General features: G+C 35.1%; 1 protein-coding gene across 2 annotated transcripts in view; it reads left to right on the top strand.

Annotated features, from left to right (window-relative positions):
* LOC112048608 (calcium/calmodulin-dependent protein kinase kinase 1) overlaps positions 1–12,821 on the top strand; it is a 142,433-nt gene that overhangs the window by 116,326 nt on the left and 13,286 nt on the right. For both annotated transcript variants that reach the window (XM_052882991.1, XM_024086215.2), the window contains one exon: positions 11,503–11,673. In XM_052882991.1, coding sequence (XP_052738951.1) covers positions 11,503–11,673 — 171 coding nt within the window. The remainder of the gene's footprint in view (positions 1–11,502; positions 11,674–12,821) is intronic.

Below are 12,821 nucleotides of genomic sequence, written 5' to 3'. Positions count from 1 at the left end.
AACATTGGTTTCCAATTAGAGCGAGTCGAGATAATATTAATTAGCTTTACTCACACAGCAGTGCATTTTTGAATTTAATACAGATTAAACAGATAGAGTGCGGCTACAACGGTGTCGTAGCCGCTCCAAATACAAAATTCATAAACGAATACATTCTCGATTCAGTAGTAGAAGCGTATCAGTAACTTTCAATGTTTTTCAAGAAAAATGGCGTCTTGGTTTTATAAATATTTTAATAAAAACTGTTTCCAAAAACTAAAGAAATAAGATGGAGTATTTTTTCATTCCTTAATTATTGATTGTTTTATTTTACATAATTGTTGTTAGTGTTAAGATTTGAAATACAAATTATGAAAAAGGTTTGTATACGCAGATGTCAAGGAGACGCGTTACATTTGTTTTTTATGGGTTTCACCGGCTTCACCACGCTGCTTGTAAAGACTCACTCTGGATCATTCTTTACTCTGTGCTCTGATACTAAAAGATTCATAATTCATGAGCTTTATATAATACCTCTATTTTAGTCGAGCCTAGTCTTCGTCTCAATCAGAGCTTTTATTTCGAGCTTAATTATCTTGATAACATACACCACCTCTTAATTAAACTTCCTACTTTTATAAACTCGAAAGTGTGTATACACGTTTGTTACACTTCTACGCATAAACTAAGTAATAAACCGATTTACCTAAAATTTAGAAAAGATATAGATTATACCCTGTATTCACACATATGCTACTTTCATCCCGGAACAATCAATGGTTTCCGTTGGATTTGTAATTAACTGAATTTTACACAGACGTAGCCGCGGGCATCCTCTAATATTAAATATCTTACAATAAGTTAATAAAGAGATAATTCCTTTAAGATTTTTCTCATACAACTTAATTAAATTTCTGCTAAAATCACAACCCTTTCACAGCGGGGTGATTAATTAAGATGTGAAGGAAGATAGATGGCCGTAAAAGGTCATTTCGCTCGGCGCCCATCAATATGTTACGAGTAATATCGATGTGTCAATAGAGCCTGCCTCTGACAGACCTCTGACATTTTACAAATGCCGAAAATCAGCTTTTGGACTTACCACAGATAATTAGGAAAGTAAGTAGGTATGGAGTCCGAACTGTAGTTGATTTAGAAGCTAGCAAATTTCAATACATGCGACCAACGACGTACCTCGTGTAGAGAAATTTACAAATGTCAATAGCGACGCAACGGAAAATATAGCTATTGCCTATACTCCGCCACCGCTCGACATTTTGTCTATGTCTCTTCACTTGATATGTTGGTCGTATGTTAGACCTACTGATGCAATGCCGTAGAATAAATTTAGTATTCATGGATGCCATTTCATTTATGGATGAATTGTATTATTAAAACTTATTATAAGAAGAGGGGAAAAGAGATACCAATAGCATCGAGGTTGACGAAGGTCCGTAAGTACCTGAAGAATGAGGACGTAACGGAACGTAGCGTACAAAATGGCGCATGATTGAAAAGATTGACCCCATATAAACGTAACAAGGCGAGGCCAAAGAAGAAGAAGTATTATTCATGGACGCATTAGAGTACTTGCCACCTTTCAAAGCCACAGTCCTAAGTCTATAGTTGCTTACCCTACTATGGTAGGAGTATGGGCAATATTGTAATACAATTTTTCAGCGTTTTAAGAAGGTCTGGTCATCACATGCAGGCTAATTGTGTCAAAGTTCACGACAAACGATCGCTATCGGACCAGCAGTATAGTGTGACGTGTACTTAATTAATTTATTTCGTAAGACATTAGCTTGCCTAGTACGTAACTAATTAGTTCTACCTAGTACCGAACATACGTACATGAATCTATAGGTACCTAATTTGATAACATCTACAATATCATACACAATAAGTAAGGGCTAGATTTAGATAGAAAGCTTAACAAACTCAAGTGGTTATGAAACACGGCTAAAACTCACGTGATATTACGTCGGAGTATGCCCGACTAGTTTCGAACCCATACGGGGCCCTTAGTCATGAGCTGGTTCTTGCATCGCGGCACGAAACTAGTCGGGCATACTCCGACGTAATATCACGTGAGTTTTAGCCGTGTTTCATAATCATTTAATATGAATAACACTATCGATAGTTTAAACTCTAAAAACTCAAGTGGGTTTGTTTTTCATAACATAAGTATAATTTTTATTGTGTAATATTTATTAGAATAATTTCTTAAGTCAATATTTATGTGAAAATGCTTTAACTCTTTTTGGTAATTTTCTTAAATCAAATCAAATCAAAAATCATTTATTTCAAGTAGGCTCAGTTTACAAGCACTTTTGACACGTCAGTTGACTATTTGTAAAGATTCTACCACCGGTTCGGAAGGCAGGTTCTGCTGAGAAGATACCGGCAAGAAACTCAACAGTTGCTCTTTTGAAAAAGTCATACAGTATTATAATTTACAATTAATAACAATTACTGTTTACATTTTTTATAGTTTTACTTTCTGTGTGAAGGTGGAAGCTGATCCAACGACCTCCAAGCATCTTTATCATTAAGGAACTCATCAATGTTGTAGTACCCTCGACTAAGTAGATGTTTTTTAACACATTGCTTAAAGCTATGCATTGGCAGGTCCATCACAGTCTTGGGGATCTTATTATAGAAGAGTACACCCAAACCTACAAAAGATTTTTTTACTCTTTGGAGACGATATGCAGAAATAACTAACTTATGCCCGTGTCTAGTAAGACGTGGGTTTAAATCTCCTTTTCGTTTGAACAAATTAATATTTTGTCTTACATATACTATACTGTTATATATATATTGACAGGCTACTGTTAGTATACCTATTTCTTTAAACTTTTGACGAAGGGACTCGCGTGATTTTAATTGATATATTGCTCGAATTGCTCTTTTTTGAAGAACAAATATAGATTGTATATCGGCAGCCTTGCCCCACAATAAAATACCGTAAGACATTACGCTGTGAAAGTACGCAAAATAAACAAGCCTAGCTGTATCAACATCAGTAAACTGTCTTATTTTTCTCATGGCAAATGCCGCTGAGCTAAGTTTACCAGACAGTTTTTCTATATGAGCACCCCACTGAAGTTTACAATCCAAGGTCACTCCCAGGAAAACTGTGGAACTCTCCATTTCCAGTGTTTCACCATCGATCATTATAGACTTATCTAATTTTTTAACATTTGGCAATGAAAACTCAATACATTTAGTTTTCTTGGCATTCAAAAGTAGATTATTTGCAGTGAACCAATGCGACACATGCGATATGGCACGGTTAACGTCGTCAGAGTTATCTTTATTTCTGTCGGACTTAAAAATTAAGGATGTGTCATCAGCAAACAGTACAATCTCACATATGCCGCTGACATGGTATGGTAAATCGTTTATGTACACTAAAAATAGAAAAGGACCCAGAATTGAACCCTGTGGGACGCCCATTATGGTAGTGGAACCGTGCGACTTTATATCATTTATGCATACCTTCTGCGTTCTATCACTGAGATAAGAGGCAATGAGATCGAGTGCAACACTTTTGATGCCATAGTGGCTTAACTTGAGTAGAAGGGTGTTATGGTCAACACAATCGAACGCCTTGGACAGATCACAGAACACACCAATAGCATTCTTAGAACCTTCCCATGCTTCATAAATATGTTTTAAAAGTTTAGCCCCTGCATCAGTTGTATTGCGACCTTTTGTAAAACCATACTGTTCAGGATGAAACAAGTTATTTAAATTAAAATGACATAAAAGTTGATTTAATATGATTTTTTCAAAGACCTTGCTAAGTGTTGGCAATATTGTAATCGGTCTATAATTATTAAGATCTGATTTGTCTCCTGATTTAAAAAGTGGTATCAATTTGCCATGCTTCATTAGGTTCGGAAAAATACCTAAGTCCACACATTCATTAAAAATAATGGCTAAGTGGGGAGCAATTACATCAATTATATTAGATATTACTTTCACTGACATGCCCCACAGATCTCCGGTTCTTTTTAATTTTAACAAATTGAAAGATTTTTTAATGTCTGATACAGTTATGTGGTGAAATTCAAAAAGAACGTTGCACTCTAAAGAGTGCAACGTTCTTTTTGAATTTCACACATTGCCTCTTAATAGTCTCTGGGCTTCCGTAGCAGACGAATCTAGTGAATCAGTTAACAAGATAGGAACATTCTGGAAAAAATCTTCAAAGGCATTAACAACCTCGATATCAGTGTTTACCTTTTTGTCATTGACAATTAATTCAAAACTGATATCCCGCGGTTTGATTTTTCCTGATTCTCTATTAATTATATTCCAGGTGGTTTGTATCTTGTTCTCAGACTCAATTATTTTCTGTTTGATGTGTAACGATTTCGCAAGAATACAAACACGTTTGAAAATTTTTGAGTAACTTTTGACATAATTTAAATAAGTTCGCGTTTGAGTATATTGTTTTTCCTCGTACAACTCGTACAGTTTGTCTCTACTTTTGTAAATGCCTACAGTAGCCCATTCGCTAAACTTTAATTTTTGGCTAGCATTAATGCGTTTAAAGTTAAAAATTTTACTAAACTCTCTGTCTATTGTCTTGAAAAGTGTACCAAAGAGCATGTCTGGATGATTATTTTCAAATGCAAGACTTGGAATTTTAGAAATAATTGTGTTTTTGAATCGCTTTAATTTACTTTCAGTTATTGGCCTACACTTTACCCATTGATTGCTATTGGCTTTATTATTTAAGATAGTAATTATTTGACCACTATGATCAGAGCTTAATTTATTTATTATCTTCTTTCTCTCAAGCACACAATTATAAAATATATTATCCAGACAGGTACCTGAAGTTGCGGTTATCCTAGTAGGTTCGTTAAAAGCATGCATCAAATCAAAACATTTAAATAAGGTAAGAAATCTAACAGATTTTGAGTTTTCTGTTAGAATATCAACATTAAAATCGCCGCAAATCAGTATTTGTTTGGAAGATGTGCACAATCGCCTCATTACATCTTCCATTACCTCTTCAAATTGATCAAAGTCAGCAGGAGGGGGTCTGTACACGCATACTATAATAATTTGTTCCAACTCCACACAAGAAAGTTCAACAATGCATTCCACAGAAAGACGAACTATATCTTTTCTATCCTTACATTTTAAGTTATTATGTAAGAAAATTAAGGAGCCACCATGACCAGCCCTTCTGAAGAACACACTTGACAATGAATAATTGGACCTACTTATGCAAAACAGAATCAACCCACACGATGACAGTTTTGAGAAAAAGCCATTTTTGTCTAAATTTTGTACACAGTGAAATTGTTTGTAATTTTGAATGAAGTTTATTTACAATATTGTTCCAAATAATTTGCTCTATGTAAACAAATATCATATTAATGAAAATCATTAACACTTTTAATAATAATTAAAGAATAACTCGTTGGTTCCTTTTTGCTAAACTATCTGTGTGTTGGTTGGTTCTTTGTTAATTTATCATCATGCCATAAATTTATAGGAAAAAAATTAAAAATCCCATATTTATTTTAAACATATCGATTTATTATTAAAATAAAAACAAATCTTAAATCCTTAGAATTATATATATAATATGAGAATGTTAAAAACTACAAATAAGTTTAATTGAATATCAAAAATAACTTAATCTAAATCCAATTCTATATCAAAATCCGGTTGACCTGAAAAGCCTTCAAGATCGTCTTCTATATCGTCATTTCCGACAAGTTTCACATAAAAATCATGTGAGTCTTGCGGAATCAAGTGTAGCATACTTTTTAAATCCCTTAACTTAGCGTCAGGGACAGGTTTCCCTGTTGGCCAAAGTGGCTCCATTATCGCTTTTGTTATAAAATATTGTCTTCCGCGAACATTTTTTTTAATATTCACTACTTTAAAATCTTCATTCAAATTAGTTTTCATGTAAATTTTGAACATTTCATCCTTTTTAATCATAATTTCTTTAGTTTGAAGCCATGAAACTTTCTCTCCGCCTATCATTTTCTTTCTATTAATTATATTTTTTTCTAACTTCAACGATGACAAGAAATCTTCATTTTTCATCCTATGTACATGCATTGGATTCGTTTTTTTACAAGTTTTCATAATCTGAATATAATCATCCGGTGTATAGAGCCTCTGTTGCCGCTTTAAGGCACATTCTATCTTTCCAAAATCTGTATCATTTGGGAGAAAGCTATGCCCTGATTCAAGGAATTTTATATTTATCTGCTCTAAAGTTGGATGTTCATTCAACATGGCTTTCAGCATTAATATCAATTTTATATTGCGGTTCTGACCACCACACGAATCGCTCCATAAAATCAGATATTTAACGTTGCTATCAAGCCTTTCTGTGATATGTTTGATGAGGCAAGACCCCACCTCTTGAGCACCTCTGCCAGCTTCTCCTTCTACCCATACATTGCAGTGAGCTTCGTCTTTGCTCCCAGTATGTATACCTAAATTGTATACCCAGAGTTGTCTTTTGTAAAAGACGATATTAGTAGGTATACGCGGTAAAGGTAACGTTTTTTCGAGATCAAAAGTCAGAGTTTCGACTGTGGGATCATCTTTAGCTAGCTTCATGTCAGTTCTCAATTGGTTTTGCAGAGATTTTGCGATTTCTTGATGCGCTACTCGCTTTTGTTCAATGTCAACTCTATTTGAATCTGACGACACTTGAATTTGACTTTCATAAAAGTCACACTTATTACACGTATCTTTTTTAAGAGGCTTGGTACGCAGGTTAAATTTCGTAAAAAACAATTTGTTAACTTTTGCAGCAGACAGTATTCTTACGTCGGCGGTTTTGACTTCATCGCTGTATAGCTCATATATTTTTGATAAAGTCAAGTCTGCTCTCAAGAACTTAGCCCCTTCTGTTTTTTCTCGGCGATAGTGAGATACATATGTTGGCAACCTTTTAATAAGGTTAATCAAGAACTCCTCGCTTTCAGGAGATGCTCTATTGTAACCGCCATGCACACCACGATTATCTGTAATGCAACTGCCTGATCGCATCTTACAAAGCGACGTATTTATTCTTTTTGCCGACGTTTGTAATGTTTTAACAAACATATCTCTACAAACTGATACACCATCTAGAAAATATTGGCGTGAGTAAGACTTTTTCTTTGAAACTTTGGTTTTATTGTCAGTTGCTACGTAATGACGCTTCACTGGTTGCTCTTTTATTAAAGCAGTTAAAAACATATTTTGCGCATTATAAGATCCTAGGGAATAAAACTTTTTAAATTGGTCCAATCTCTTTTCTACTGATACATTTTCGTGGCACATTTTTAGGCAACTGCATTGAAAATCTATAAATTTTTTAGGACTGACTATCTTTTTCCTCGAGTTGACATAAGACAAATTTGTGTACTTTCGTTTCTTCCTTTCTTCCCGCGATATCCCACCATATTTTGGCTTTCGGCCTTTTTTTGGCCTTCCCATGGGCTGTATTCCAGTTACTAATGATTCAGTTTCGTGAACAGAAACAGCTCCTATGCGTAACCTATCATTAGTAGCATTACCATTGTCAGATATTATAGCAAATTCTAAAATAGAAGCCATCTCATTATCGACTTGCGCAATTTCTTGTTGAGCACTATGAGGTCCTAAACTTATTGATTCTGGTTGATAACTAGCGATCTCGTTTATACCGTTAGGTATTTGGTTGATTTCTACAAGTGCAGTACCAGATATTAAAGAAATTGAATCATTAGAGCTATCATCACTCGAGCCATAATTCGCATTGGCACAGTAGTTAGGATCTCTTACCGAATCATCGCTATCAATAAATAATGGAGTTTCGCTACTTCTCAAGCTTACGATCGTTGATGTATCAGATACACTTTCAGTGTTCGGATAGTAGTTATCCGTTGCATCAGCTAAAATATGAAACAAAGACGCCATTTCTGGAGACATAGGAGGAAGCGGTGAAACACTTTTTTCAGCAGAAATCTCGGTAAGTGATTTTGAGGTTAGTAAAGCATTATTGATATCTGCCCATAAAGCTGCAGAAGTTTCGTTACTTTTAGCAATGACTGGACGTGGGGTCAGCGGTGAGTATGGAGGTGGTTCTATGCTTTTTTCAACAGCTGTTTCAATATCATGACCATCAGTATCAATAGAAGTAAGTATTGTTTCATTTTCCTTCACCAAATTAGTAGCTAAAGACAGCGGAGGAGGCAAAGGACACTGGCAAGCTTCAGCAGAGACGGTAAGTAATGTAGCAGAAAAATTAGGATCGGATATAGCTCCATCACCCCCTTTGCAATTAGTTTTTTCATGCGGATTATTAACCTCACCATGCGTACTACATCTTCTTCGCTTGCGCAGCAAATCTAAAATAATAGCCCGCTTTTAATCAAAAATTACAAATTTAAACATGCCTATGTAGTCAATTAAGCCTTTTCCGTAATTTATGGTGATCGCACACTTATCCGAACCAAACACGTCGAATGAATCGAAGTCAAGGAAGCTTTGCACACATATAGCAGAAGCTTTCCGCACCTAAATAATCGACCACGCCGAAAAGAATTAATGAAGAAGTAGTACTCGCGTTTTGCTATATTCCACGCCACTGTCAGAATGCGAGCATATTCGGTCGATTCTGATCGATTCGCCCGAGCCTAATTTGTTGATAATCTAGAATTTCCGGGGGTTCTTCCAGATTTGGACGAATCGAATCGGTGGTATGCGGGTGTGCGAGGTTTCATAGGATTTCAAATAAAGAATTCTAAAATTCGTTTCGTTCGGCCCGTCGTTGCGTTCGGCTGAGACAAATGTGCGTTCACCTTTAGAATGTTATTTAATTTATAATTTGAAAAATAGGCTTTTTATTTTAAAAAATCTCTAATAATATTATATGCGAAAGTAACTTCACTATCTTTCTGTTAAGCTGAACTGAAATGTAGTAAAGTCTCTTTTTCGGAGAAGTACCTACTAAAGCAACAGCACGCAAAAAAAGGCATTCAAAAAATATACAGAAATAACATAAACAATACCTGAAGAAACCTGGATTGGACTGCTTGACCTAGAGTTATCATAAAAATCTGAAAAAGGAATAATATATACTGAGCAAAGTAGTTTAACATTACTGTCTATAATGTAAATTCACATATTATTATGAATGTTAATGAACATTAATATGATCCGGTTTGTTGAAAACATGATGTAGTTATAGTAGAACCGTGCCACAAACTGAAGAGATGAATAAGTAAAAAATTTCAAGAAACAACAAAAACTTTTTATAACCTTAAAATTATTTACGTACCTTGATTGTCGTTCTCTTTATTATCTGAATGGTTAAGGCAGCTAGAAATCATAGTTTGTATCCTGGTGTTCACTCTCTTCATTGTTAGAAACAATAAATCAATTATTACAATTTTATTAATCACACAACGTAGACGCACCGAACGCTCCAGTTTTTTGACACAGTGTTGCCACTGTCAATATTATTTAACTACTATAAAGTTTAGAAAGAGTTGTCATGTCATATTCATACCAAAACTTATCACAAAAAATATAAAAACTAGTGAATTCCAATAGTGTATGTAGGTATCTCTGACTTGGACGAATAATTTTATCAGAGTTTATTATACAACACAGATTCAAAGGACATAACTCCTTAGATGTTGTAAATAAAGTTATATCAACAAGGAATCAAGTAATGTGAGTCTTTGTAAATAATTACGATTATGCCTATTTTAATATGCAAACAAGAACCAACCTGCATGGTTCTACTTTTTTGATTAAAAAATAAAAAATGCAAGGGACCATGTGGTATGAGTCTTATTAAAAAAACTAAATTCAACAATTTTTTACGATTGTTGGGTGACTACGGGGCATGGATCTTGTTAGTTTATTGAACAACTGCGGTTATGTTGGTTGATAACTTTGTCATAGAAATGTTTTGTTCTGTCAAAATTGTCAGATCATTTTGATCTTTACAGGGTCGATAGAAGCCTCATTTTTGAAAGCTTCTGTGTCCTTAACTCGATTTTGGCATTTGTGTGGATTGGTTCCTGCTTGCATAAGTAGGTCCAATTATTAATATTAAGAACTGACAGCTGTGAGTTAGTGAGCCAATGCTCCGTAATACATAATATGTGTATATTGAATTTTTCTACAAATAGTTCAACTTCTAACTCCTTGCCGTTGATGCTCTGTATGTTTTGGTGTACAAGGTTAATGTTACAGTGCATCTCCGTTGTCGTATCTTCTAGTTTAAAAAATTTTCAATTGTAACAGTACCAGGATTGGTACTGCGGTCAGGTATAGAAATATTTGTACTATTAGTACAGGTTGTAAAAATGTCAAAAGAATGCGTTACAATACTTGTAACTGGATCGGTTAAATTACAATTAACAATTGAGACAGTACTATCATTCGTACTCTGGTCAATAGAAACATAACTACTATTATTACATGTCATATTAATGTCAATAGACTGTGTTACAACACTTGTAACTGACTCGTTTAAGTTGTAAGCCAACAGAGAGGCAACATGCTGCTTACATTTTTTTGGCAGATATAAATTATCTTTAGTCAATGAATAAGATGAGATAAACTTATTCATGTCAAAATAAAAAAATGCATCGCTGTGATGGTATGTCAAGTTGTATAACATAAGATTCAAGTTATGGATATGCTTATTTTCTTTAGCAATTGACTTAAGGTATGGAAATGCACATAATGTAAATTTACATTTGGTTCTATTATGTAATACCAAAAGCTTTTCAATACATTTTATAATTTGATGCCTTTTAATATTTGAACTGTTCCCTAACATCAAAATTACATTTGAGTAACCAACTACATTTTCTATACTTATGCTATTTATCTTATTTATCTTATTATCTTATTAGTTGGATACATACAAACATAATATAAAATCTGAATATTAGGATCCAAAAATATCTACGGCCTATCAATGCATCTCAACAATGCAGTTATGCAGTGCAGTTTTATAAATTAAATATTGAATAGAAGCAGGCGTTCCTTTGCGGAAAGTTGTATTATGAACAAAGAATAATTTTCCTATTCTCCGCAAAAACCGACGAGTTTCAAGTGGCAATTACCCAGATCTGAAAGAAAATCCTTTATCCTCATTGTCCTCATCGTTTATTATGTGTTTATTGAACATTTGATCACTACCGTACAGGGAATCCTAGTGTGGAGATCATAGATCTATGTTGATTTTTTCTGTAGGTACAATGTTTTTGGTAAACTATAATTGTCTATGATTCGTATTAATAAATTGAGAAAGTGATTTGCCTAAAAACTTCCTGGCCAAACTATTGTTAACGATACTTTTGCCAGAAGTTTTTGAGGCAAACATATTTTTTAACATCCTAATTTTGATATTAAAACACTCTTCATACACAAAAAAGATGGGTTCTCCGGGTTTTTCAGAACGTATTTTCTACTTTAAATAAATAAGTAAATAATAATTTTACAATGCAAAGTTGTTAAGTGTCAATTATCTGTGTCCAGGCAATGAAGATCCTGTCAAAACGCAAGCTAATGCGGCGCGCAGGTTTGTTCGGCCGCGCGCCGCCGCGCAAGGCCGGCCCCGGCCCACCGCCGGATCCGCTGCAGAGGGTGTACCGGGAGATAGCAGTGCTGAAAAAACTCGACCACCCTAATGTTGTCAAACTTGTTGAGGTGAGGTATAGCTTAGCAACTTTGTTCGTAACACTCCCGAAGGCGTGCTTTTGACGCCCGTGGCGCAGTGGTATGCGCGGTGAATTTACATGACGGAGGTCCTGGGTTCGATCCCCGGCTGGGCCGATTGTATAGAAACCGAAAGGAGTATGGAGTTTCATTCTCCTCCTAACAAGTTAGCCCGCTTCCATCTAAGATTACATCACCATCAGGTGAGATTGTAGTCAAGGGCTAACTTGTAAAGAATAAAAAAAAAAGGTCCGCACTGGGCGGGATGCGTGTAGCGATGAATGAAAAACCCACGACTGATGCACCTTACTTCGGTTTACTACTATATACGGGACAAAAAAGAGATGCTACGCTTGCTACAGACTTATAATACTGTGTCCAGTATGATGTGTCCGTACGTACGATTAGGCTTGCACAACAATATAATCACATCAATATGTATTACAGCGACTATGCACTATCTGTAATTACTGAGACCACAAATTACGCGCGTAATCCCTCAAACCGCATAATGAATAGCATTCCAGTGCGGTGCACTGAGCGAGTAAACGATCGCTAACAATATTGTGATTTGTAGCCGGACGGTGTGTTCGTGCTGATTTACTGTGTAGCTCTTCGAGCTATTTAATTGTCTAAATTATTATAAAGAGATTTTGATGTGATTTTTGTTGGTTTGTTACAATTAAACTAAAAACTAATCGACCGATTTCTGAAAAAACCATTACTGTTACATTTTCACCGTAACTTTTACACCGCTTTTTCCCTACCTAACCTATCCTACCCCTATCCTATAAATGCTCCATACAAATTTACTTGTATAGGTACATACTCCAAGGGCAGAGAACATCAATCTCTAGTAAAGACTATTAGTAGATAATTCAACATTGCAAATTTATCTATTATTATCATATTTTAATATAGTTACGAATTGAAAAGCAAACAAAAAAATCCTCATTATTATCCCATATTCGGCTCACTGCTGAGCTCGAGTCTCCTATCAGAATGAGAGAGGTCAGGCCAATAGTCCACCACGCTGGCCCAATGCGGATTGGCAGACTTCACACACGCAGAGTATTATGAAAATTCTCTGGTATGCAGGTTTCCTCACGATGTTTTCCTTTACCGTTTGAGACACGAGA

This window comes from Bicyclus anynana, chromosome 8 (assembly GCF_947172395.1).
Source record: "Bicyclus anynana chromosome 8, ilBicAnyn1.1, whole genome shotgun sequence".
NCBI lineage: Eukaryota > Metazoa > Arthropoda > Insecta > Lepidoptera > Nymphalidae > Bicyclus > Bicyclus anynana.
This window is presented reverse-complemented; position numbering and strand designations above follow the sequence as displayed.